We start from the raw sequence: 27,864 nt of genomic DNA on the forward strand, positions 1-27,864 counted from the left end.
ACGATGAAACAGAAGTGCAAGTTCAGTGGTGCAGAGAGTTCTGAGCGAGATTATCCCTTCATATCCGTATCTGGTCGAAGTATTAAATGTGTGTGTGCTCAGCACCACGAAACTTGCAAGCTGTAATAATGGCTAACAACCTCCATGCCTCAAACAAAATACTACAGAAGACAGAATACAAACCGGACAACAACTTGTGTCAGAGACTTGTGCATGCCTTTTGCATCACCATCGTTAGTGCCCTGCTAAACACACTTCACAAGACACTACAAAACGTATTTGATTTGCCGACTGACACCACACCTCCCTCCCCCAAATAAGTCCTGCCTCGGGGGTTGGAAAAAAAAAAGGGGGTCTGAAAAATGATCACATTACGCGCATTTATGCGACCACGAGGAGGATGGTGAACTTTTTTTGCTCGTTTTCTCTTTCCCGGAGCGTCTCACGGATTTGTAAATCCCACTCTACAGAACTGATTTTTCAATGCAGAAAGCGAGGACGCTTTAACCATAGCATTCTCTATTCGCTCCGAGATCGAACGGTGTCGGCGCGCTGTGGAGAACAGAGAACTATCGCAGTGTGGACGCGTCGTCTGCTTTTACACGTTTATTCCGCGTTCAGTGCCATAGGGGGAACCGAAGAGTATCGTACCATCGCGGCACAAGTGATCTTCCGGCGAATATACACAAAAATTACGAAAAAAGAACCATCAAATCCGAACATCGGCCCATGTGTTATCCACACTAGAATGGTGACAGTGTCGCCCCCTATAGGTCGATCTCGTAGCGAATAACGAATAAGGCGAAAGGCTGTCAAAACAGTGGTCTCCACTTGCAAGGTAGGCCATTTTGTGTACCCCACAACAAATGCTACAGAGAGACAGCCCGGATGAAGGACCAACATTCACGTGATCTAACCTGTGAGCCCAGCGTGCAGCCGACCTCATCGGCAACCCTCCGAGCCAGAGACATGGCAGCCACCCTCCGAGGCTCCGTGCAGCCGATGGTGCCGCCCTTTGCGATGCCCGCCTCGTGAAGGTATTGCACGATCTGCGTCGACTTGCCGGAACCTGGCTCGCCGGTCAGCACCAGAGTCTGGTTCTCCCGCACGGTCTGTGCGACAAGCAAACACATTTTGATCCGTAACGAAAAATGCTCAGACCATCAACGGACGGTCGGCGCTATCAATAAATAAAACACCCCCCATTCTTGTCTGTGTTGCCCTTCCCAGCCGAAAAAAAAGGAAATGGTCCAGTTGGAATTTCTAATTGGTTCGAATGGGACCCAACAGGTCCCGTGTCAAAACCTGTTGGATTGTTCAGTTCCAATTGGACTGTCCAGTTGGTAGTTGAGCACCAATTGGAAGGCCCATTTGGTTTCCTGCACTCCAACTGGACACTCAATTGGACATCATGAGTCCAATTGGTCATTCTGATAGGGAACTCCAGTTCCATTTGGTCTCTCGGTCTCCAACTGGTCCGCCCAATTAGCAGACAATTAGCAACTGTTGGCCCAATTGGCAACTGATTCCAATGTAGAGTTGTAAAGTAAGTGATGTTACTCAGTATTCTCAATACAATTAGTCAGTGCATGTGTACTTGTTTCCAATAGGAGACCCTACTGAGTCCAACTGGACGGTTTGGTGTAACCATTTGAATTGAGTTGGTTAGCTAGTATGGGACCAATTGGTAAGCATGAGCTTGCCAGTTCTTTGTAATGGGGGGACCAATTGATTTCAACTGGTTTTAGTCCAATGGGTGACAAAAACACAACTGGAATTCCAATTGATTTGAATGGGAAAATGTCCAATTGGACCAATTCCTTTTTTTCGACTGGGTTCCCCATTTGCAGGACACTGACCTCGACGATTATGTCCTTGTAGCGAAAAATAGGAAGCTCCTCTCTCTGCCTCTCGATCTGACTTCTGCTGTACTTTGACACAGAGAGCTTGACCGCACTGACATCTTCATCCTGAGGCTCTCCATGGCCCAGCCTGTCCTTGAAACCTTGAACTGTAGAATCACAGTAGTAACCTCTTAACACACTGAAATAGCACCACCAGAGATTAGAGAGTTACTCGACAAAAGGAACTCGTTACAAGTTACTGTGTAAAAAATTTAACTAAGTCACTAACGAAGTTGCTAGCTTTAGTTCTTGACCTCGGCATAATTATTTCAGATCTTGATGTCACAATGAGTGATGCCAGTCATTTCCGAATAGTATAAATACATCAAAATGATACCAAAGTTTGATATGATGAGAGGAGACGTACCTTGACGTGCTTTCTTAGTTTGGCGCTTGACGATCTTGATGCCCCAATAAAAAACTGGGGCTCTCACCGGAGCACAAAGCAGTCATCGGACATTTAACATATATCCGCCACACAGGCAGTCTTCAATGATCATTGAAACCAACAGCCATTGAACATGTATGTGGCACTACCAAGTGCGTAACGTGTCAGCTACTCAAAGAGCATTGGGTCAATGCTCTCTGCAGCAGGTTGACACACTACACGCTTGGTGGCGCCACGCGCACGTTCCGTGGCCGTTGGTATCAGCGAATATCAGAGCGAATGGCGATTGAACATGTGTGTAGTGCCACCAAGTGCGTAATGTGTCGGCTACTCAAAGAGCATTGGGTCAATGCTCTCTGCAGCAGGTAGACACACGACACGCTTGGTGGCGCCACGTGCATGGTCAATGGCCACTGGTTTCAATGATCATCAGAACGAATGGCCATTGAATATGTGTATAGTGCCACCAAGCATGTAATGTGTTAACTTCCCAAACATCACTGGATCCAATGCTCCCAGACACGTCAATGCATTACACCACACACATGCTCAATGGCCACTGATTTCAATGATCATTGAAACCAACAGCCATTGAACATGTATGTGGCACTACCAAGTGCGCAACGTGTCAGCTACTCAAAGAGCATTGGGTCAATGCTCTCTGCAGCAGGTTGACACACTACACGCTTGGTGGCGCCACGCGCACGTTCCGTGGCCGTTGGTTTCAGCGAATATCAGAGCGAATGGCGATTGAACATGTGTGTAGTGCCACCAAGTGCGTAACGTGTCGGCTACTCAAAGAGCATTGGGTCAATGCTCTCTGCAGCAGGTAGACACACGACACGCTTGGTGGCGCCACGTGCATGGTCAATGGCCACTGGTTTCAATAATCATCAGAACGAATGGCCATCGAATATGTGCGTAGTGCCACCAAGCATGTAATGTGTCAACCTCTCAAACATCACTCGATCCAATGCTCCAAGACACGTCAACACATTACCCACACATTGGCGCCACACACATGCTCAATGGCCATTGATTTCAATGATCGCTGAAGACTACCCGTGTGACAAGTGTATGAGTTCGATGAGTTGTCATCATCTGCATATACTTCGTAGAACCACGCCAGTTGTAGTACTTAATCTACCTACACGGTGCCCTCCACCATTATAAGTACGCTACTTGTTGCTATGACACAGCGTCCATGAGTCAAGTTCAAAGTTACAATTTAAAAAAAGTAACTTAGTCACAGTAACGAGTTACTTCTAGCGAGTTACTCCCAAAACTGATCACCATAATCTCTCACGTTATTTTGTAAGATTTTAATTATACTCACTTAGGTCCTGTAGCTCTGCCATGCCCGAGATTTACTCAACCATCCGCGAAGCAGAGTTGTACGTCTGCACAGACCAGAGAAGGGGGAAATATTTTGAGAGTGCAGGAGTCGGTATTTATGTGATCACGGATTTTCTCAGAGGGGGTGCCGTAGAGGGTGTGCGATCAGTGACAGATCCAGGGGGCATTGGCAGTCGCCCTCCGAATTAAGTTAAGCTTTAGGATTCCCCTCTCCCTGCCCCTGCTTCGACAAGAAACCGGTCCGGTCCGATACTGTTTATCCCACAAAACAACATCCACAGTTTGCGAAGAACTGTATCTACCGCAACCGATCAAGTGGATTGGAAGGAACAGAAAACTACCATGGATATTGTTGTTCCACGAACGTGTACCTCCATTTTAATTCCTGATGCTGCCCAACACAGATCCAAACTCAATGTATGCCAATATACGTGTACCCATAAACATACGCACTCCCAGAAGTTGATATCTCGGGAGAATACTGCTTCTGATCCACCGATTGACCCGTTGTCGTTCGACGTGCACAGTTGCTCGGGTACAAAATGCATCTTTTTTCAACGTGACCTTTTCATCCGAAGCAGAAACACATCATGAAGGTCACACATCTCCTTAGTTGTCACAGCTGTCAAGAGAGAGAGACTAGTGATGTTTCTGTGGGCATGAGCTCACACTCCGAGCATTTTCACAAAAATGCTACGTGCTACATGTTGAAAGGCCCTTACAAAGTAATTGGAAAGAAGGGAGAAACTGACTACGTTAACGGCCTCGGACACATACAGAAGCCGTTTCATGCAAACATACTGTGGAAGTTCGAGCAAAGAGAACCAGTGACACAGGTAAACACCATGTTGGTGTCAGCGGCTGCAAAAAAAACTGATGTGTGCTTCAAAGCTTTTGCATCACACAATTTCCTCTGGCACGTACATAATAATGCATATTTCTTGTACTATCTAAACCCGTACGTTGCACATACATAGCCCAAAGATTGATGTATCGTTCCTGTGATGTGATTGAAGATTCATGCTCAGCCTTCAAGTTTTCAAATCACTCAGTTATACAAATACTAGATAAAAGGCTAAGAATGTGCAGCAAAGCGTGATAATGAAATTCCGTTTTAACTTTCCTTTGCACTTTAAAATGCAACACAAACAAACCAAAATGCAAATATAATATTTATATTAGAATGTCGAATAAGAAAACTGGAGTTTTGTGAAGTCGCTGTCTATTAACATGCTCCATTTTGATACGTAAACGGAATTCCGTAAATCCCTAATGAAGTTCACCGTGTGGACAACTTGCAAGTGATGACAACCACTTCACAGCACGTGCGAGAAGATCCGCAATGTCTGCAGCAGCACAGCTCAATTTTTCGTCTGCCGTTTTCACAAATTCACTCATCACTGAGTCATACGAATGCTTTTGTGAAGTGCGTACAGATGAATTCTGAGTCACACTGCTGCCATTGGTTCCCATGTGTTCTCCACTGTTAGAACCGCCCAATGATACCATAGGTGTTCGAAATAATTTTTGCACACCCGAGAGTTCCTCCGGCCACATTGAAATCTTGCAAGTTTTTATCTTTCTCAAAGTTTCAGGGATACAATTCAGATTCCCTCTCCGGAGCAAGAAAACGGGTGAAGTGATAGGAAAAACGGTGAATGCGATAAGGCTGCAGTGAGAATATGCGGTGGTGAATCCGCTGGTGGCTCATTCCTGCGCGTGCCTGCGTCGGAACGGATTCCTCGGGTCGATGCAGGATGTTCATGTTCACAAGTCTTGACCTCTCCGTACAGCAACCTGAACGCTGCTGTCTGTATCGCTAAAAATATCTTGAATGTAATTGTATGGATGCTGCACACGTTTTCCCTCGCCGAAAAGTATGGTTACGGGGAGGTGAAAACATGGTAACTGTCTGCGTTGCTCGGAAGGACACAAACACAAAATGTGCGTTTTATTTCGCCGTTTGTACGACATCAAACCAAGTTTTAAAAAAAATAATAGCTAGCTGCTATAGAGGGCGACAAACTGAACAGGCACGATGAATGCAGCAGTAGCTGATAAGTAGGGTTCCGGGTTTTCGGATTTATCCGAAAATATCCGAAAAACGTACTCCGGTAAAATTTTAAGCAATTCGGATTAATCCGAAAAACTCCGCTTGGCAGATGTTTTCCCTGATAACCGGGTTATTGTTCTTGGCCTCCTTTTGTGCCCTGGGTTTCTTCTGACCTCGGATACTGACCCCACCGCAACATAACAATGGTTTCTGTGACCTAGCGTTTCCTTCGACGGTTATCTCGACCACTTGAGGATTCACCGGCCCGGTTTTTCCCTAGCCTGTTTTCCGATTTCCTTGTCCTACATGTGACGTAAGTACTAAAATAAGTATCGAACCGTGGTCATACAGAGTGGTCTTTCTGAAATTGCAACTAGTTAAAAGTGCTGACGACAAGATGGGACGCAAGCAAAAACTGCCCTGCGACTACGTCAAGTAGTACCCTGATTTCAAGGAGTTCACATCACCCCTCGATCGCGATGCAGAGGTTGTCCTATGTAAGTATTGCCGCGTAACAGTGAGCACACGAAAAGGGTGCTTTCGGAATTGCGGAACACCTCAGTGTGCTTCGCACGAAATGTATTGTTAAGGTTATGTATCTTTAGTGTTGAAGCAACAAATGTGACAACTGCGTTTTCGCTGCACAACTGTGTGTGCGTCGTCAAGTGCTCTCCGAATTTCGGATATTAACTGAGCTATAAATGATACACTCCGAAAAAATCCGTTTTTTGAAAATAGAATAAACTCCGAAAAACATCCTCCGGTAACACCCAGAAATAAACTCAGAAATCCCGGAACCCTACTGATAAGTGAGCGAGAGGTAGATGCTAGCGAGAGAGAGAAAAAAGAAAATAAAAAACACTTTGCACACAGTCCGGTACACCACACACACAATTGGATCGGCTTTGGTTGGCGCCATACCCACGCCGTCCGCGGAGGTACCCGGGTTCGAATCCCGGTGCCGGCTGTGTTGTCTGGGGTTTTTCCTGGGTTTTCCTCAGACGCTTTCAGACATATGTCGGTACAGTTCCCCTAGAAGTCGGCCCAGGACGCACATTTCCCCAGGGCGTCAGTCGTGACGGTGCCCACATACGTGAGGCCGACAACGGCAAGCCCTTTCACCATCACCATCACCACCACCACCACCACCATGGAGGAAGGAAACACAGGAGCGGCCCTTCCAAGTTTTTGCCATGGGGACGGGCGTGCCAGCCTCGCATTGCACTCTGGGATGCTCCTGTCTACCATGTGACCGCTCACCTGACCCCAAGAGCATGCGCAGGCCAGCTTCCTAAGCAGACGACGGGAGTCGTGATTGCCAACGTTACTAGATATCTAGTAACGTTGGTGATTGCAGCTCAGACGCTCAGGTATCTGCCTTGTACGTGATGAGCGCCGCGCGTCCAGTTTTATTTGTGTGTGTTCGGAGGTTTACTCTTGGTTTACCCTTCTACTACAAGACCGGTCACGGTCTGCAGGACAAGCAGGCCGTACCAGAAACATCATTCGTGGCAGTGACGTTTGTGTGGCGACGTGGCCACGTTTTGTGTTTGTTGCTGAAGTGGTAAAGCATGCCAGTAATCAAACTTATACAACATAGAAGGAAATCAGATGAATCTGCAGCTGTAGCACAGCGCTAGCTTGCAAACGAACGATTCAAGATGACTCTCTCACAGACAGGGATACGAAACAAACCGATCACTTACGTACTTAAGAATGAAACGTTATTCCCGTGACAGAGGTGCTTTCTGTTGAACTACAGCCGCAACAGCGGTAAGAACACGTTAACAAAATGTTGTTTCCGCAATGGTGCTCACATTTTAAGAGTAAATGACTTTGGAAAAGCACGGAAAGCAGCGCGAGCTAAAAAGCGTTGCTAAACCGAAACTTTAGAGAGGATCACGTGGTGGACAGGAAGTAATGGCGGTTTTGACAGGGGCGACCGCCAGAGGGGTCCCACGGAAATCTGTTCGAAACCGCCGCTCCTGTGTTTCCACGCCGTCCGCGCTTGACACTGAAGATCCAAGTTGGGGCGACTCGGGTTGTGAATTGAAACGAGAATATTGGCTTCAGATAACGTGTGCCTGGCCGAAAAATCACGGTAAGACAAATTGCATCGCGTCATGCTTTTTTCACATCCATGTTTTTTCAAGTGTGCCGCCATATTATGACAGGCCGGGAGAGAGAGAGAAAGAAGAGGAAGTCACAAGTTACTGCGCCTGCGCGCGCAAGTCGGCCAGCAACCCGCCACCCCTTCAAGTTCGAGGGTGTCGTGCAAGCATGTAATCCCGTTCACGAACGGTGGGAGGAGTGTCCACGGTTTTAATCCAGCCCGTGGAGGCACACTCTGTCCGCAAGTGGAAGGAGTGGAAGTGATCACGATTGGACGAGATGTCAGTGCGAACAGAGTACTAAATTCGCTCGGACGACTCCATAGATGCCACTATATCGTTATCTGTTTTACATTATGGCTATTCAGTACTCGTTTGTCTGTAGGGCAAGGTAGCATTACAATACTACAATACTCACAGTCAGGCACTTCGTACCCAATATGGATGGCACTTTGAGTTTTTGACAGTTGTTTCAAAGAAGCATGCAAAGGAGAGAGCACGATGGATGGATGGGTAGTGGTGGCCCCCGGTATGTTTCTTTGCAACACGCGGACATAGATATGAATTGAATCTCCGTAAGATTTCTACACACGGAGGCTCGGAGAAACTCCCACACGCCGTCTGGAGGTGAGATAAGCACCGCGCCCAGTGTTGCCGAACCTTCTTTGAGTCTCCTGTTAACCCGTTCGCGTATTTAACCCGTTCATTTCGTAGCGCGAAGAAAACGGAACTCGAGACAAGCAAGAAACACCACACACACAGACAAAAAAAAAAGCACATTGTTGTGTTCCTTCCTTGTCTCTGGTCGCAGTCGTGCAACAGTTTGTCAGCACCCTTCTGCTCCTTTCAATCACTTCATAGTTTGTCCAATGCCTCTTATATTTCTGTACAGAGATACAGGAGGCATTGGTTTGTCTTTCTTCTTGTCATCACTCAAACATGCCTTGTTCGCATATCCACCAGTTAACTTACACCATCCTGCTTTGTCCAGCAGACATATAGCTGAAATGCCACTCGAAGGAGCTGGAAAGATGCCAAAATGCAAGAAAACATACTGCAGAAAATTTCTCCTCTATCTTTTTTTTTTTGCGTCACCGAACTATAGTCCGAGCAGAACGTTTTCCTGTGCCACCGCGCTCTGATGAGGGTTGTCACCAAAATAAGCCATCCAAAGTAAATCGCCCTAAAATAGATTGTTCTAAATAAATCACCCCTGAATAAATCACCCCTAATATTCCACTCCCACAATTTCCAAAACCCCACTGCCAGCTATACCGACAGCGAAGAGTTTCGAAACCCACCCTTCACCAAAATGTCGATGGGTTGTCAAACATCAATGCGTTATTCTGCAACTTTCTGGACTGGTTGGGCCATCAGGGATGCTTTGAGATTAATTCTGAAGGACATGCTTCCTGAACGTGCAAGGATGTCGACCATTGGAGGTTTGTCACAAAGTTTTTAAAGCTCAGCAAACAAAGGTCTCAACAAAGTTTCACGCTGCTGCAAGAGTACACAATCCTATATACACACGACACTTGGCAATTGCACACTGCAAATAACTGCATTTTTTTAAATTATTATTATACAGGGTGAATTTAGCAAAGGTTACACATTTTGATCCCGCCGCAAAAATAGAAAATGACATTTCTAGCGCTTCAAACTTTGCAGACTGACAGTTATTCGCCTCAAGTTTCAACCATATATATATATTTTTTTTTTTCAAATGCTGTCGCTTTCTAGAAAAAAAAGTTTGAAGCAAAGCAAATTCTCATCCCACGCGTTTCCTACAGCATGTACCGCCCACAAACCTCCATTTTTTCTTCTGTCCGCTGGAGCGAATACAATCCATTCACAGCCACAACATGACTCACTCAACGCATGTTTTAATATCCTGATCAGCATGATGTGATATATAACATATGAAGTGACTCGACGGTACGGGGCAGCACGAGCGGCTCAGTGGATCCCCCAGGCCTCTTCGAATGACGAACAAATCTTTGAGCAGGTCAGGGCTGCCGAGAGTGGATATTCGCTGATCGAGAACGATTCTTCGGTGTAATCGACCTCGACCTGAAAGCAACAGACAGTGAATGTCAACGAGAAGACTGAAATATTCTTTTTGAATCATTCTGCTGGTTGTTCCATATTCAGGGAATACTAGTCAAATACATATCAGGCAAATCAAATATTGGATTTTCGATTCGCGAATTGAATAGTCTGAGTGTTTGATATTCAATTTGACTTGGAGAACTCGAATATTTGCACATGCCTAATTATAACTAGGGCCTGACTTTTTAGGGTTAAACCCGTATCCGCCCGATATTTACCCCCCCGAACGAAATCTGTAAAATTCGGGTTTAACCCGAATCTATCCGAAAACATCCGGGTCGCGTGGCACACTCATAATCGTGCATTAAAATAAAGTTTGATAACATCGCTAAACATTAGTTCCATGTTAAGACAAATTTTTATTAAACGAAAAAAAATCACCCGAATACACCCGAATTCCTGACGATATAATACGCCGTAACGGGATTTAACCCGAATACACCCGAATTTTCAAATGAAAAATATCACCCGATATTTACCCCCCGAATTTGGCCAAAACTAAAACCCGAAAAAGTCAGGCCCTAATTATAACGTAGAAGGAGGCATACTTATTTAGTCCCCACTATGATGTCATAAGCTTTTCACGTACCCGAGGTTCACATTCATGCCTAAAGGGCACAGTAAAGCCGAACTTTTGAACTTCTGTTCAGATTCACAAAGGTTCGCAAGAGTTGAACATTCTAATAAATTTAAAAGTATTATAATTGGCATAGCTTTTATAACTGAAAAAAGTGAGTTTGGAAGGGCATGCTATGAATGTACAGCACAAAGAGGAAATTTTTTGAAATATGTTTTCTCGTACAAAGTCTTTGTTCCGCCACACCAAATAATAAGCTAGCTAGTGGTGCATGTAACGGGTCTTTTCCAGTGCCTGGCCAGCAGTAGCTCGTAAAAACTGCAGCATCACATTACAGACGTAACACCAACGTGTGCCAGCTTCTCCAGTCTCGTCTTTTTCTTACGTTTTTTCAGGACTGCAAAGCAGGTGAATATACTATTACAGTTACCACTCCGGTGTTGTTTTGCATTTTGTTCGGATAAATAAGACAAATGAAATCAAATCATAAAACGTAAGAGGAAGGATTCGACAGAGAGAGAGACACACACGTGCGGTGCAGTCAAATGTGGGTGGACTTTCTTGAACTTCACAAATGAAAATTCAAACTTTGCAAACTTTTGTGAGTTCGCTCCTCAACTGGTTTGTGACATCACTCTAGTGTCAACAAGACACACGTGACATAGCAATTAAACATTTCGAGGTTTCGTTTTTTTGTCACATATTTTTGTGAACAGCTTCTACCAAGAAATGTGTGCAGGACAACAAAATAATGCGAGCTTTAGAAGGAAAACCGGCCACCAACTTTTGAATCTGCAACTGACAGACTTCTACATCGCATACTGTAAGACGACACTGGATGATGTATCCGGAATTCTCAGACATACCACCTGTGTGGTGTTCTTTATTGCAATGCATTTCATGGCACAAATTTACTACTCAACACTGCACTCTAATGCTGTGTAAAGTGGCTATATTTTGAAGTCAGTCATGCTGTCTGTAGATGCCATGAGCTGCCATCTGCTCGATACTCTCACTAGAGCACTGCATGGCCCTAGGCTCATCAACCTGGCCTGTACTCGAAGCCGCAAGGACACCCGACGGTGACCCGACGTTGGCCCGACCCAGCTGCCAAGAACTGTCCACATATACCCGACAGATTTCCAACGTGATTTATCCGATTAGTCGGATTCAAATTCCCGTGTGGCAATATTGGGTCAGCTACAATAGCAAGGACACCCGACGGTGACCCGACCCAGCTGCAAGAACTCGTCCACATATACCCGACAGATTTACAACGTGATTTGTCCAACTAGTCTGATCCAAATTCCCATGTGGCAATATTGGGTCAGCTACAATAAATGTTATTTCGCAAGTACGTATAACTTTTGTTGTACAACTCACCGCTGTCAAGAGTGAAACTCTTTTGGAGGCGTTTTTCACTGCCCCTATAATGTCCCGTAACAACCATTACAACAACCGCATTAACAGTAGCGAATGTTGATGATAAACAGCCCTGAAGTTACGTATACTAACCGCTCCGTGTGCCATAGCACCAATGACGATAGCAACTGGCTCCTCTGCTTTCGGCACTAGTTCCCTGGGGTGAACGAGCTTGCTGCAGTGGAAGGAGGTCCCGAGTTTCCGGCACCCTACTGGCAACCAGTCAGTCACCGGGTTCTTGATGACCTGAGGTAACGGTGGTTAAACTTAGCAAAAATAATCCATAAAATAAAAGTTAAAAGTAAAGTAAAATAAAAGTTCAGTAATCCAAGGCATCACCTACTATTGTTTTTCTTCTGCATTGAGTGTACTACCATGATTACACATAGAGCTGAAGTTTTAGGGCTTAAACCGTTTCTTCCCCGAATTTGCACCCCAAATTGAAGGCTGCCTCGTTAGGGTGAAACCCGCTTTTTTCGCCCCGCAAAGTGCCCTCGCTGAAACGTCTGTACGACTGCACGCCAGCGTGTTTGGCAGCAAACGCAGTTACATCACCATTTGCACCAAACCACTACAGCTCGTTTGAGTAATAGAGCCCAAGTTCTCCCAGAATTTAGCATAGAGGAAGTTTTTTTACACCCCAATTCGCATGAATTTAGAGCACATGTCAACTCCCCTGATTTTTGCTGCCCCCCCCCCCCAAAATTTAAAAAATAAAAAAATTAACTATGGGCTCTAACTACACAGTTAGGAAAGAACTAGAGCTACCTGTTTCTGCATCAGTCCTTCCCTCATCCCTGCCAAGCGAACGGTGTACCTTGCGAGGCACGTGATATTACACTTTTCCGTGAAGACAAGTTAACTTCTGCCTAAATGTGTGCCATATCGAAAGCGATCTACGCAACCGTGGACCTTGTGATCTGGAATGAAAGCTGGGACACGTGTGGGATTTCTTACTCTGATCACCGAGTGACTGATTAAAGTGTCTCGCAAGCAAATATCGGTGAACACTATTCGCCTCTCCAGCAGGCTGCTCGCCACCTAGCGGACCCCAGCAGAAGCACTCAATGAATGATAGTAACAGCAGACGACAGGTACATTTCGCGCTGACCCGAAACTGCCGCAACCTTCCCTTCATGTGCAATGGAGTGTCCCGGCTTACAGAACTCAAACAGCAACAGAACTGCTCAATTTCGCGGTGCAAAACTACTGCGGAGAAGAATATTCAATGTCGGCAAGAGGAAGAGGAAAAAGATACTATCAAAGGAGCGGCGTGAACGAAAACAACGAAGACAGCAGGAAACCACGCGCCAGTTATGTTATTTGGACAATTTTTGAAGCGTGTCTCGTGGAAGAAGGCATGAAGCAGGGCGATTTGTTCATCGGCAATCATTCTTTTCTGCGCCATCTTGAGGACGACGCGAGCGCCTCTATAGGTAGTTGGAGAGGCGGATAGGTTGTTTCGTCTTCCTATATGTCAAAGTGTGGGATCATCTTCCGGTCAGCAGTGTTTTGTAGCTGAGAACGCATGGTCAGTGCAAACCAAGGTTGTTACTGTCGGTGGAACAGGCGCTTCACGTCTGTTTCGCTGCCGTAGGAACACCATTCACCACTATCAAAAGCAGCAGAACAAATATATGTGAAATGATCCACTGCTGAAACCACTACCTAACCCCTTGGCCTACTACAATCCCTAGGGTTGCTATGCAGATGGCTTAGAGATATGCCACTCGTTGTGTCTATCATATAACACTGACTCTATCTGTGTTGTACAAAGAGAGTGAAAACTAGAGGTGGGGTGAACCCAGAATGTTCCGAATCAGAATCCAAGGAAGATTTTGTGAATCCATGAACCTTATCAATCTTTCAAATACTTTCTTAAAAAAAATAAAAGAAACAAAGAGCTTAAAAAGCCAGGGGAAGAAATGCTTCTATTAAAACGTGTTTCGAATCAGAATTTGATATCTTTGTTTAATGAATAACAAATTAAATAATAGTTCACTTTCAGGAGAGAAAACAAACCCGTAGACCTCTTCTTAGATGTAATTTATTTAACGTGTGGTTTATCGACTACAGGAAATGCATAAACTCTCGAGTCGGAATTCTTTCCATAAAACTAAGAAACAATCGGATCAAAACTGTGTTACTTTTAAATTTGTAATGTAAGAGTTCCCGCCTGAGTTCCTTCAATCCAAAGCCACGTAAACAAACGGGAAAACATGGCCGAAAGTTTTAAATTTAATGCGTATTTTTGTTCATCTTAAAAAGAAACGTGGCTGGGGGATTCAAAATGTTTCGATTAGCCATTTCAGGGGCACCGGGGCTTGGATTCCCGGTTCAAGGATTCAGTTGGGTCATCCCTAATGAAAACAACATGATTTGAAACTGTCAAAGGGTGCATGACGAAAGGGGAACAGAAAATGTGAAAAAAAATTGTAACTTGCAAGAAGGCAATGCATGGATGCCGCGGAAACAAGGTCATCCTCGTGATCCTCGGTCAGCCACTTTTGTTCACTAAACCTTTGTATAAAATTTCGTCTTTAGTGGCACGAAAGCAAAACTATCACAATTTGCCGGTCTTTCAATGCGACAAACTTTTCATAAATACTCCGCTAACTGATGTCAATATGGAGTAATACAATGTAGCTAAGCTGGAAGATGAAGATTCCCTGGCATACCCGCAATCATTATTACTTCCTGGATGTACACTTGCGCAAAAATAATGGCTCGGCGGAAATCGAGAATGTCGAGGAGACTTCTGCATGATTAAGCAATCATGCAGAAGCCACTGTGCTAGCCACTGTGAACAGATGAGCTACAGATTGGCCATCGATCACAGGCAGGGTGATGCCATCCTTGCCTCCGTTTTTGGCGTAAAACAATAATAGGTCAAGCACCTGCTGGCACAACATTAAGAAAGGAAAGGATGTCTCCAGAGTTGAGTGAAAATATGCAGTATCTTGAGAAAACACCTTGAAAGTACGCAGTATCAGTGATACTACTTTACAAACTCGACCCATGTATGTTCAGTTCTTGAAACCTACAGTCTGCACACACGTCTATGTATAATTTTGAAATTTTGTATGGTGCAAAATTATTTACCTTCATTAGTTTTACTGACCCCGATCCAGCCCTGATGCACATCTTGTGTAAGAGTTGAACTACAGAGAGGAATAAAAAAAAGAAACATGGCACATACTCAATAGGTGAATGTCTGGTGGAAAAGCAGTGAAGTACAGACTAATGTGACGGCTCATCCGTGCCTTCAGAGGGAATACGGACAAAATAGCTTTTGAGAGGTCCCCGCGTGACCCTGCATGATGCAAAAGTGAGGAAGTTCTACTTCTGCCTCAAAGCGAGGACAAAAAATCTGGGGCTGTCCTGAGCACCCGGGTGAGAGTGCCGTTACTGACTCTTGCATTTTCCACACATCAAAACCTTTTGTGCTATTCGGTAGAACGACACACACACTTCCATCAAACATCGTAACCTAAAAATTTTTTTGACGGCCCTCTGTGCTCCTTTAAGTCACAATGACACGGTAAATAAACTGGTCTTTCCAGATCTAACATGAAAACACAAGGCACTAGGCATACTCTGGAAACAACAGAGTGTTTCTGCTGGATCGAGAGGCTCTGTTGTATCAGGAACTGACTGCAGCTACAAATGACACAAATTTAAGATAGGAGCATCCTTACCCATGAGCCCGGAGAACCTTTTAAATGTCCTAGGTATCCTCGTCTGTGGGTTTATTTCGATAAGCGCATTCTTTTCTGTGTGGATGTAAACTTGTAAGAGCCCAGCCCTGTTCAGTGGGCTGTCGAACAGCATTAGAAGGCACTGTAAATAGAAAAATTAAAATAGCGAAGGGGAAGATAACTTGTTGTCATCTGCTGTTTGCTTACTGTATGCTACATAGCAATTATATGTACAGATATAATATATATGTAAACATACATGACAACAACACTGTCGGGATTACCTACATTCTGTCAATCGTTCGTGGCTCCTTCCATTATAAATCAGTGAAAACAATGCTGTAACACACGTATTGTGCTTCAATTAATTTCCTTATACGTGCGCGAGTGATCATAATAGTTTTGTAAACTAGTTTTATTGCAAAACTGTAGTGTTATAGCGTTACAATTTGTAAAGTATCGTCGTGAAAAGTGTTATTCTTACCTGGTGCGTTATGTCAGGCCTGCAAAAGGCTGGGTCCTTCTTATGTTTCCTCATTATTTGAATGTGGTCGTCGCAGTTGAGCAGTTCAAAATTCTTTCCAACCTATTATATCAGGGATATACCAAAGCAGTACATGTCAGACAGCGAAAGGTGGCCCGAGACAAACACGCCATTGCGCAGATCAACAAGTACAAGTTGAAAGCTAGTGACACAACACCTACAATGTGTGAATCGGAAATAAGCAGGTGTGTAGCAAAACACATACGTAAACACACGTCAGACAGACACAATAGAACAAATAGCGGCAAGCTTCGAAGTTATGAATGGATTTCGCGTTACCTTGACGGTTTCTAAATTAGCCTTCTCCAAAATAATGATCAGCCTTTTTTCCTGGCTTTTAATGTGTGCAGGAACAGCGGTTTTCGGTAAATCATCTTCATCAGAGATCGCCGCATGCTTCCTCTTTGCGGCCATTGCAGGGAAGTGGTTGCCAGACTATCTACTATCTATGCGTGCAGACGCAGTTTCCATCGGTGTCGAGACCTGAGCCAAGAGTCCTCCCAGGAAACCCCTACGACCTGTAGAGCTACTTGTTGTGCCCACATTTTCTGTCTGTTGATGAACAGGCTTTGATAGTTTCTCTACTAGGTAAACTACATTTTTATCGTCTTATCATCTTACCAGAAGTCTGCCGGGAGATCCTACGTCACGGTGACAGGTGATGTACTTGAGGTCGGTCGACATAACGAAACAGAAACAAACAGGAGGCCAGACCACACCACCACAAGAATATTCAATTGTTCAAGTGGATTAAAGAGGGTTAACGGGATTAAGCGTACCTGAATCTTAACCTGTTCAACAAGCGCGTAGCCTATATAACGATGGCCACTTCCGACCATCCCGTTCCGAGCCCGAAAAATTTCCAACCCGGTTCAGCTAGTCCCGTCAAATAAGAGTATACCGTTGCAGGCGTGCCGTGCACAACAATCGCTCTATACAGATACTACAATGTGGTATTTTAAACGTATGAGGCTCCCAATGCGATATTATGCTGATAACGGTTATAACAACACGGAATGTACAAACACTGTGAAGAAGAAAAACACTGAAGCAACCTGGGTACGGGTATACCAGCGGTTGCCAGCATATACCCGTGCAGTTTTGTTATAATTTTCCGTGGAATGCATGCCGTTGACAAGTCTTTACTTAAAACTAAGTCCCAAATATTCGACTTCGGTCTGCAACCGGTCTCGCCCTAAATACAGCGTATATATACGCATGTTGTATCTACACCTAAAATAATAAAAAAAAATAAAAATAAAAACGACAGTAGAAATTCAACATTGTTCTGGGTAAAATGCGGGTTTACCTGCACTGCGCCGAGCCGAGGGTATATCCGTCTTACCCGCGCTCACTAAGCTCACTGCTTGACACCTCTGTCCCTAACTTACTCACTAGTTTCAGCACTTTCCCCAGATTTCATCACGAAACATACTTGAAAAACTTGGCTTTTCAAAATAACTCGTGGTCATTTGTCCTTCAATTGGAGCACCTGACAAAGATGATCAATGCAGAAAATCACGACCAACGTCTGGTATATTCTATGCATTACATTTTTTTTAACAGAAATTCTTACATATTTCTTATAATAAAACTATGAGAGCTACCTAATACAGTTTTCACCTGTGGATTATGCGGCCAGGCGGGCGTCCTGTCGGAGTGTTTATGAAACTGCTGGACGGCTAATTAAATAAACAATACTAATTTGCTTTGTCATTCGATGTTTTTCAGGAAATGCGAGGTAAGAAACCGAGCTGTTTTGTACACTGTTGAAATGGAACTTCACCACATAGCACGCTCCTAGCCAACCACCACTCCAAACGATATCATTATGCGTCATGATTCGTTCAAAACAGGGGGTGGAGCCTATATCTGGGGTATGCATAATGTTTTCAAGTGGGTGCCTCCTCCCTTTTTTTTTCGGCCAATAAGGACACAGAATGATATCATGTGGAATTATGGTTGGCTTGTAGCGTGCTATCTATCCCATGTTCCACCAATGTCACGTCGAGACTGCACTCTTAAAAATGAACTTCCCCACATAGCACGCTCCAAGCCAACCATCATCCCGATTGACATCGTTCTCTCACATGATTTGTGGAAAACGGGAGGCGTACGCCCTTTTGTGACAATTAACATTTCTGCATAAGTGTCACAAAAAGGCGTACGCCTCCCGTTTTCAACAAATCAAAGAAGGGAACGATATCACCCGGGATGATGGTTGGCTGGGAGCGTGCTATGTGGTGAAGCTCATTTTTAAGAGTGTGGGAGGCATCCGGGTTCGATTCCCGGTGCCGGCTGTGCTGTGTCTGGGTTTTTTTGTTGGGTTTCCTCAGACGGGGGCCCTCGGACATGTATCGGCACAGTTCCCTTAGAAGTCCCTAAGAAGTCGGCCCAGGGCACACATTCCCCCAGGTCGTGAATCGTGACGTTGCCCACGTATGTGAGGACGACAACGGCAAGCACTTTCACCACCCACCACCACCACCACCACCATCACCACCACCACCACCATCTGTTTTAACAGTGTAGCGTATGATAAAAGCGTTAAAACCCCACTGCAGGGGTACAAAGAGGACAGACAGAAAACCCAGCAGAACAGGCCGTCTCCTCGAAGTGTGCTGCGATATCTGCGCATGTGAAATGTAACTCTGTGATGGATAAAACTCACCCACAGATCGATCACTGTGGCGTCACTTATGATCTTAGTTGCCTCGCACTCTAAAAACCAGTGATGGCCAGTAGTTAACTACATGTAGTTAAACTACCTAATTATAGTTAAAAAGTAGTTATCAACTACTTGCCGAAATGTAGTGGCAACTACTAGTTAAACTACTATTTCGAGTAGTTAACTACTGTAGTTAGGTTACTGCAAGCTCCAACTAGTTCCGATTTTGCCACAAGCTTTACGGCACGATTGTGCTTCCGAGTTTTACTTTCAGCTACTTGTTTGATGAGAACGGAGGTGCACAGCAATTGTGCCATGCATGTGTACTAAATCTTAACTTTTAATGCTTGTCTAGTAAAGCCTCATTTGCTGTGAAATAATTCTGCAACTCGGTTTATCGCGTAGGCACAGAAAGAATCCCGCCGCAAGCTTTGTATTTGACGATCGTAGCGACCTGCGTAATACCTTGGTTACCATTCTGGTGTGCACATAACCATATAGGATGGCTATGTCATCGACCATTGTGGCTAAGCGAAAATACTTTACGGTCCACAGTGGCGCAATCGGCACCCACTGCAATATTTGTGCGTGGTGCATTGATCTGTGACGAAGGAACATGAGTGTAAATCTCGTACATGGTCTGCAGTATGTTGTATGTACTTTTATAGCGGAAGCTATCACTTCATAGAAAATATTTCCGCAGCAAGCTCTTTTGTCAGCGGATAGTATACAAGAGACAGGCAGTGGATTTTACGACAGTATGTGAATTAAGCGACATAGGCACAAGAGTATATTTTAAGTATCATTATCACTGCTTGTGATTCATATTTAGGTGTCCAAGAACACAGAACAAGGAATTCGTGTTGATGGACAACGTTAAGTTGTTATAGATGTAGTTAAACTACGTTGCAGTAGTTAAAGAAGTAGTTTTAACTACTTCCCTGAAAAGTAGTAGAACTACTAGTTAAACTACTCCATCGCAAAGTAGTTAGTAGTTATAGTTAAACTACTATAGAAGTAGTTAGTGGCCATCACTGCTAAAAACTAAACTTCGCCCCATATTTCACGCTCTGCGCCAAGCATTGCCACGAATGATAGGGTTATATCTCTTCTTCGCGTTGTTGTGTCAGTTATCATGTATCCAAATAGACCTCTCCCTGTCTGTTAACAAATGACGTCATAGTGTTCGACAGCGCCATCGGATTGGTAGAGTTGAACTATATGCTCGAAGATATAGGGCGAACAAGGTCACGCCCGAAAACTACAGTCTTGAGGGGATTTACGATGATCCCTGAAAGGGACGCGACCTTCGGTACTATACTTTTCTTTCAATAGGAGGCAGCAAACAAGTGCCCATTCGTGGAACCCAGCTCTCCCCTTCCGATCTGTTTTGGTTTCGGTGTGTCTACCAACGTCATGATGACGTTTCTCGGGTAGACGTTGATTGACACAAAAAGGCGTATGTCTCCGCTCTCTCTTCGAATCAGAAGAGATAACCCTATAATTCGTGGCAATGGTTGGCGCAGAGCGTGCTATGCGGTGAAGTTCATTTTTAAGAGTGTACACTCTTAAAAATGAACTTCACCGCATAGCACGCTCCTAGCCAACCATCATCTCGAATGATATCGTTATCTGCCCTAATTTGTTGAAAATGGGAGGCGTACGCCTTTTTTGTAACACTTATGCTTCTCATAATTGTCACAGAAAAGGCGTAACGCCTCCCGTTTTTCTCAAATCAAGGCAGATAGCGATATCACTCGAAATGACGGTTGACTAGGAGCGTGTTATGCGGTGAAGTTCATTTCTAAGAGTGCACAGGTGACTTCACCCGTCCCGGTGATGACCGCGCAGGGCTCGAGCTCTCAAGTAAGCCCAATGCCTATGCAGTGATCTTCTATACACTCTTAAAAATGAACTTCATCGCACAGCACGCTCCTAGCCAACCATAACCTCAAATGATATCGTTATCTGCCTTGATTTGTTGAAAACGGGAGGCGTACGCCTTTTCTGTGACAATTATGAACAGCATAAGTGTCACAAAAAGGCGTACGCCTCCCGTTTTCAACAAATCAGGGCAGATAACGATATCATTCGAGATGATGGTTGGCTACGAGCGTGCTATGCGGTGAAGTTCATTTTTAAGAGTGTATGGTGCATATCGAAAGTGACCAATACCCGACCCAGGAACTTTAGTTCCGCGACAGACCGTTTGCACTCTGGTATTTTAATCATCTATAAACCGATGGTACAACGGCTCAAACGCCAAATTACTCTTCTCAATTACAAAACACTTCTGTTTTATTTATTTTACTTCGTGCGAACGGGTGCAAGCCAACACTGTTCCTTTCCACGAGTGTTCACACCGTTCCCGGCATGCAAGGTCGTCTCGGCGTCGCTCGCAAGGTGCCGTTGCCGTTTGTCCTATTCAGGCATTCTCTCGCCTTTCTGTGCTCTAGAGCCTGCAAAGTTTTGAACACTTAGTAAAGGATAACTGGGGTGCGCGAACAATGCAATATCTTCTATATGACACGCAGGACCACATTACACGTTACATATGCTCACACGAATTTCTATGAAGTTCCTTCTCCACGTTTGAAACGACTGACGTCTTTGAAAGCGTGCCGTCGACGCCACGATTCCCAAGCTGCCTGGTCTCATTCCCCTAAAAGAAAAGAGGCGCGAAAGTGAGGGCAGAAGCAGATGCAGAAGTGCCACAAAAGGTCGTATACATGGCATTCTCGGGTAAACAAGCCCCGGCCGCAACTTCCGGTGCCACGGACACTTCCGGATCTTCAGCTCGCGCTCCTAGCTAACCACCATCCCAAGCGACATCGTTCTCTCCCCCCGATTTGTTGAAAACGGGAGGAGTACACTTTTTGTGACACTTATGCAGAAGTGCTAATTGTCCCAAAAAGGCGTAGGTACACTCTTAAAAATGAACTTCTCCGCACAGCACGCTCCTAGCCAACCATAATGTCGAATGATATTGTTATCTGCCCTGATTTGTTGGAAACGGGGGGCGTACGCCTTTTCTGTGACAATTATGAACAGCATAAGTGTCACAAAAATGGCGTACGCCTCCTGTTTTCAACAAATCAGAGCAGATAACGATATCATTCAAGATGATGGTTGGCTAGGAGCGTGCTATGCGGTGAAGTTCATTTTTAAGAGTGTATACATGGCATTCTCGGGTAAACAAGCCCCCGCCGCAACTTCCGGTGCCACGGACACTTCCGGATCTTCACGCTTAAACATGAACTGCACCACATAGAGCACGCTCCTAGCCAACCACCATCCCAAGTGATATCGTCCTGCCCCCCCCCCCCCGATTTGTTGAAAACGGGAGGAGTAAACTTTTTGTGACACTCACGCAGAAGTGCTAATTGTCACAAAAGGCGTACACTCTTAAAAATGAACTTCACCGCATAGCACGTTCCTAGCCAACCATCGTCTCGAATGATATCGTTATCTGCCCTGGTTTGTTGGAAACGGGGGGCGTACGCCTTTTCTGTGACAATTATGAACAGCATAACAGCGTCACAAAAAGGCGTACGCCTCTCGTTTTCAACAAATCAGGGCAGATAATGATATCATTCGAGATGATGGTTGGCTAGGAGCGTGCTATGCGGTGAAGTTCATTTTTAAGAGTGTAGGTATAGTCTTACAATAGGGTACCTATAGGTGCCTCGAAGACCCCCAAAATAAATGGTCGTTACCGCGCAATGCCTAAACCCAAACAGTGTTTTGCGCAGTGCGCACTTGCGACCCCTTATTTCTTTGGGGCTAATACGCCCTTATTATACGTATCGTCCATTATGATACGTACCGGCCACTATAAACGTAAATATGCACTTACAGCATCGTCTATTTCTTCACCGAGGTCGTCGTCAGAAAGGTCTTGGAAGTTAATTTGTTCTGAAAGTGGAATATAGGAACGGTTGCATGCCATTTATTGCAGGAGCAGAGTTACCCCCAGACCCTGCCGTTTCATATATGCCGTTAGACGCATCTCGCTAAAGTGTACTATGAAACCATATCGGAAAATGTCGAATGCTGTTGCTGTCAGCGAGTGTTCTAATATACATGTACCCAAGCAGCACAATGTACTGAAAGTCGAGTGCAATAGGGGTGGGCGGGTAGGTAGAAGGCCTTGAACATACTCGTGAAACTAAAGAACATTGATAAGACACATACCGTCCACTCCTATTGCACTCGACTTTCAGTACATTGTGCTGCTTGGGGTATACCATAGTGCGCGTGCACTGTTCTTTTAATTCTGCCATAACGTACGCCAAACCGCTTTTTTCTTTTTCACCAAGCGATCTGGTCCCGTTTGCACGATCCCTTGAGAAAATCCTTTAGTGCTCAGTAGTGCTTAGTGTAGTTCTCAGCAGCCCCGGTTGTGCTTCCTGCACACGATACTGTCCTCAACCATGTGGCGGAGCCGTGGGGGGGGGGGGGGGGAGGATGCGGTTGGACAATCGCCCCCTAAAACGTCGGTTTATATAATGCATTTTAACCTACCGCTTCCTCCATTACGCACGTCAACAAAAAATCGCCCCCACCCCTAAAAAACAACAACAAAAAAAAGAAAAACAGGGTCTGGATCCGCCACCGCCTCAACCGCTGCTCGTGCGTAGAGCACGGGCAAAGGTATACTGAGGACAGCACTGAGGAGTTTGCTCAATGTTCGTCCAAGAAGGTCTTGCTGATATGCACGCTAACTCATACGATAAGAAAAAGTTCCTGTTGTTTTCATCAGTGTATAGTCTCATTATCTTCTAGCGCCGCATATGACTCTCCTCGCGATTTGACTGCAGGACTACACTCTAAAAACAGAACTCCACCGCAGAGCACGCTGTGCGCCAACCATTGCCACGAATGATAGGGTCGCTTCTGATTCGAAGACAGCGGGGGGGGGGGGGGGGGCGTACGCCCTTTTGTGGTCATTTGGATACAGTGGACCCTCGTTAATATGACCCCCGATAATCTGACATACGCGCCTTACGACCATACTTCTGGGCAACAATGCAGCGAAACCTCTGCAAGTCCCCCCGTTAATATGACAATTCCGTATTATGACCAAAATTTTCGGAAACGACCATGGTCATAATAACGAGGGTTCACTGTATATGAAAATTGCCACAAAAAGGCGTACGCCCCCTCTGTCTTCCATTAACCAGCGACAACACAATCATTCGTGGCAATGGTTGGCGTGCAGCGTGCTATGCGGTGAAGCTCTGTTTTTAGAGTGTACAGAGTAGAGGGCAGACTGCGACATAGTCATTCACATACGAAACAGTAATCTGTTCAGACTGAAGCGGAACCTTGAGGAAGATTGCCCCCGATATGTCTCGAAGAGAGAATATTCTTCCATAGAGCGCTCAGGAAAGGAGTCAGTCTCTGTTCGAAATACTCTTGCACTGCACTCTAAAAACCGAGGTGGTGGTGGTGATGGTGAAAGGGCTTGCCGTTGTCGGCCTCACGTATGTGGGCAACGTCACGACTGACGCCCTGGGGAATGTGCGTCCTGGGCCGACTTCTAAAAACCGAACTTCACCACATAGCACGCTCTGCGCCAACCATCGGCACGAATGATAGTGTTATCACTTCTGATTCGAGGAGAGCAGGGGGCGTACGCCTTTTTGTGTCAATTATCGTGTATCCAAATTGGCAGAAAAAGGCGTACGCCCACCCCCCTCTCTTCGAATAAAAAGCGATAACCGTATCATTCTTGGCCATGGTTCTCGCGGAGCGTGCTATACATATGTGATGAAGTTCAGTTCTTAGAGAGAGTGGAGTCAGGAAGTCGCCGTAGAATGCACTGAACCCTACACTCAAATAATGGGAGAGGTCTACACTCTTAAAAATGAACTTCACCACATAGCATGCTCCTAGCCAACCATCACCCCGAATGACAACGTTCTCGCTCTAGATTTGTTGAAAAGGGAGGAGAAGCCTATTTTGTGCCATTATGCAGGGCAACAAAATAGGCTCCTCCTCCCGTTTTCAACAAATCAGGGGCGAGAACGTTGTCATTCGGGATGGTGGTTGGCTAGGAGCGTGCTATGTGGTGAAGTTCATTTTTAAGAGTGTAGCACTCGCAAGTGAATAAGGGAATAAGTATTTAAAGAGATTGAAACATTTATTTTACTGAAAAACAAGCTTTCGGACGGAGTCCGTCCTTCATCAGGTGCGCACCTGACGAAGGACGGACTCCGTCCGAAAACCTGTTTTTCGGTAAAATAAATGTTTCAATAGCTTTAAATACTTATATTATGAACCATACACCTTTTGAAATGAACTTCATCGCATAGCACGCTCCTAGCCAACCATCATCTCGAATGATACCGTTATCTGCCCTGATTTGTAGAAAACGGGAGGCGTACGCCTTTTTTGTGACAATTATGAACAGCAAAGTGCCACGAAGAAGGCGTACGCCTCCCGATTTCAACAAACTAGGGCTGATAACGATATCATTCCAGACGATGGTTGGCTAGGAGCGTGCTATATGCGGTGACGTTCACTCTTAAGAGTGTAGCGTATAAGAAATCTGGCGGTCAGCTTTCACGAACACTAACACAGACACCACTCGGACGTGCATAATAGGAGCATAAGTTGGCTCACGTGCAAGAAATAAAAGCGCTGCAAAGATGGCTGCGTCGGAGCGCCCAGGATCCGGGGGCGCGTTGGCGAATCTTGCTCCTCGGCCCATCGCGGTCTAAGTTGTTGACGCAACGTAGTCGCTTAGACGAGCGTCAGGTCACGTATGTCGAGCCTTGTCAATCAAACGTGCGACATCACGAATGACGCCCTACAAAGTTCGACGGCGCTAGAAATGCAAATGCAGCTGTGACAGCGGGGCTACACTCTAAAAATAAAAAACAGGACTTCACCGCGTAGCACGCTCTGCGCCAACCATTGCGACAAATGATAGGGTTGTCGCTTCGTATTCGAAAAGGGAGAAGGGTGTACGCCTTTTTGTGTATATTCGGATATACACTCTAAAAACAGAACCTCACCGCATAGCACACTGTCTGCCAACCATTGTCGAGAATGATAGGGTTATCGCTTGTGAGTCGAAGACATACGGGGGCGTACGCCTTTTTGTGGCAATTTTCATACTCCGAATTGCCACAAAAAGGCGTACGTCGCCGTCTCTCTACGAATCAGAAGCGATAACCCTATCATCCTTGGCAATGGTTGGCTCACTCACTGTTGGAGATTGTCTGAAGGGGTGCGATTACAGATTTCGCATGCAGGTCCGAGGGTGATGAAGACATGACAGTCTGCGAGACGACGACGCCCAACACTTCGTGCGATATGCCTCTATGTTTGCAGCCGCCGGGAGAGAGGTCGAACAATGCTGAGCTTCCGGACGTCCTTGAATGTCACACAATGCGGAAGGATGACGTCCGTCGTCCGTAGCACTTTGTACAAGGCAATCCAACCGCAAATCGGCATACCAGTCCAAGATGTCCGGATTCACCGCACCTGAAACATCTTCCCGCTCTAGAGAAATGATGGCGCATATCGGCAGCTGATAAAACCGCCGTACAGGACTGCTGCGGGATGGTCCGGCGAACGACACGACAGGGTGATGAATGTCCGTCGGCAGGCTTTGGAGATGGGGCGTTTGCAGCTGCAGTAGGCAGCCGATCAGGCTAGTAGGATTCTTGCTTGATTCTAGTAGGATTCTTGGACCCTGGTGCCCTCAAGAATGGAGCCTGGTTCCCGCGATCCCGACCTCCTAGAGCCTGGTTCCCTGCAACCTGGTTTCCTCGACCCTGGAACCTGGTTTCCTTGAGCCTGGATTCCTCGAACGTGTTTCTGTCGACTCCGGATTTTTTCGACGCTAAATTCCCTCCAGCCTGGTTCGCCTCGACACTGGAGCCTCGTTCCCTCGAGCTTGGTTTCCTTTAGCCTAGATTCTTCGACCATTGAGCCTTGTTTCCCTCGAGTCTGGTCCCCTTGAGCCTGGATTCCTCGACCCTCCACCATGTTTCCTCGAGCCTGGATTATTCGACCCTCCACCCTGTTCCTTCGAGCGTGGATTCCTGGAGTCTGGAGCCCATTTTCGTGCAGCCTGGATTTCTGGACCCTGGAGCCTGGTTCCCTCAATCCTGATTTCCTGGAGTCTGGAGCCCATTTTCGTGCAGCCTGGATTTCTGGACCCTGGAGCCTGGTTTCTCTCGAGCCTGGTTCCCTTGAGCCCACAACCACAACCTTTATATTATTGTAGAACGCTGATTGCCAGTTGAATCTATATTCTTTATTACCACTATAGGTAAAGCACCGCGGCAGAAAACTTAAGCCAGATAACATCACACTTGCTCTGTTTACAAGTGTGATGCTATCCGGTGAGTTAATATGTGGCATTAATATGTGGCATGATCAAGCTCACCGATACGCAATGTCGACCTTCACGAGAGTTCGTGGCCGCGGCTGAATTCACGCCTTATCAGATGATTTTGATCGTGAGATTCGAGGCCCGAAATGCCGAGCTATGCCTACTTGAAATAAAGAATGTGCAACCCTGGCATTTGGATCTATAGACTTTTTGTTTACACACATATGGCGTCCCGGGACGACCGGTTCGAGGTTATATTTTGCTCTGGTTGGCAATAAGCGGCAAAAACGCGTCGGCTGATAACCTGATAAAGTTGATAGTGCCCACCAGCATGCCTTGCGAGGTGGCGTTACGTGATCAATAACTTTCTCTGCCGGTCGTCTATAAAACCGAAACCAAAACTTCATTCGCGAGAACGTGGTTCGACTAACCGAGCCTTCCTTTCGCTGAAACGTAATTCGCCAAAGTGAAATCTCTTCTCTAAAACGTTATATTATGTAAAAATAATATAATATGTGACTTCCGCTTATATCTAAAATTCGAAATCCCCATCCAGTCAAGGCAATGAGGTATTTTATCTTAAATAACATCCTGACATTCAACAGGGGCCAAACGAGCACGGCATCTTCTACACGAAAGACGTCTCGCACGCGCTGGCATCAACGCCACGAGCAGAAGAAGAAG

At 45.6% G+C, this 27,864-nt stretch overlaps 3 protein-coding genes across 4 annotated transcripts in view; all 3 read right to left on the reverse strand.

Moving 5' to 3' along the window:
• LOC135370334 (ATP-dependent RNA helicase DHX8-like) overlaps positions 1 to 27,864 on the reverse strand; it is a 164,378-nt gene that overhangs the window by 32,466 nt on the left and 104,048 nt on the right. The window contains exons 1-4 of one of the 2 annotated variants that reach the window (XM_064604054.1): positions 8,231 to 8,445; positions 3,629 to 3,692; positions 1,860 to 2,011; positions 918 to 1,112 (exon numbers count right to left, since the gene is read on the reverse strand). In XM_064604054.1, coding sequence (XP_064460124.1) covers positions 918 to 1,112; positions 1,860 to 2,011; positions 3,629 to 3,650 — 369 coding nt within the window. In that variant the 5' untranslated portion in view covers positions 3,651 to 3,692; positions 8,231 to 8,445. Of the gene's footprint in view, positions 1 to 917; positions 1,113 to 1,859; positions 2,012 to 3,628; positions 3,699 to 8,230; positions 8,446 to 27,864 lie in introns of those variants that run through there. The other variant, XM_064604055.1, reaches the window with a different exon arrangement.
• On the reverse strand, positions 9,678 to 16,600 carry LOC135369986 (ribosomal RNA small subunit methyltransferase NEP1-like). The gene is made up of 6 exons (XM_064603624.1): positions 16,442 to 16,600; positions 16,103 to 16,204; positions 15,619 to 15,760; positions 15,023 to 15,081; positions 12,014 to 12,166; positions 9,678 to 9,882 (listed from the first exon to the last, which is right to left on the reverse strand). Exons 1-6 carry the CDS (start codon positions 16,574 to 16,576, stop codon positions 9,769 to 9,771), a joined length of 705 nt encoding a protein of 234 aa, XP_064459694.1. The 5' UTR covers positions 16,577 to 16,600; the 3' UTR covers positions 9,678 to 9,768.
• Positions 26,517 to 27,155, reverse strand: LOC135369723 (uncharacterized). Its single transcript, XM_064603235.1, has one exon. The coding sequence runs from the start codon at positions 27,153 to 27,155 to the stop codon at positions 26,517 to 26,519; it is 639 nt and encodes a 212-aa protein (XP_064459305.1).

The sequence above is a fragment of the Ornithodoros turicata genome, chromosome 10 (assembly GCF_037126465.1).
Source record: "Ornithodoros turicata isolate Travis chromosome 10, ASM3712646v1, whole genome shotgun sequence".
In the NCBI taxonomy this organism is placed as follows: Eukaryota; Metazoa; Arthropoda; class Arachnida; order Ixodida; family Argasidae; genus Ornithodoros; species Ornithodoros turicata.

Coding starts and splice junctions, on each gene's coding strand:
- LOC135369723 (XM_064603235.1), bottom strand. CDS start 27,155: ATGTTATCTGGCTTAAGTTTTCTGCCGCGGTGCTTTACCTATAGTGGT.
- LOC135369986 (XM_064603624.1), bottom strand. CDS start 16,576: ATGGCCGCAAAGAGGAAGCATGCGGCGATCTCTGATGAAGATGATTTA. Junction 16,205..16,441: donor CTAATTTAGAAACCGTCAAG/GTAACGCGAAAT, acceptor CTGATATAATAG/GTTGGAAAGAATTTTGAACT. Junction 12,167..15,022: donor GGTCAGTAAAACTAATGAAG/GTAAATAATTTT, acceptor CCGTTACCTCAG/GTCATCAAGAACCCGGTGAC.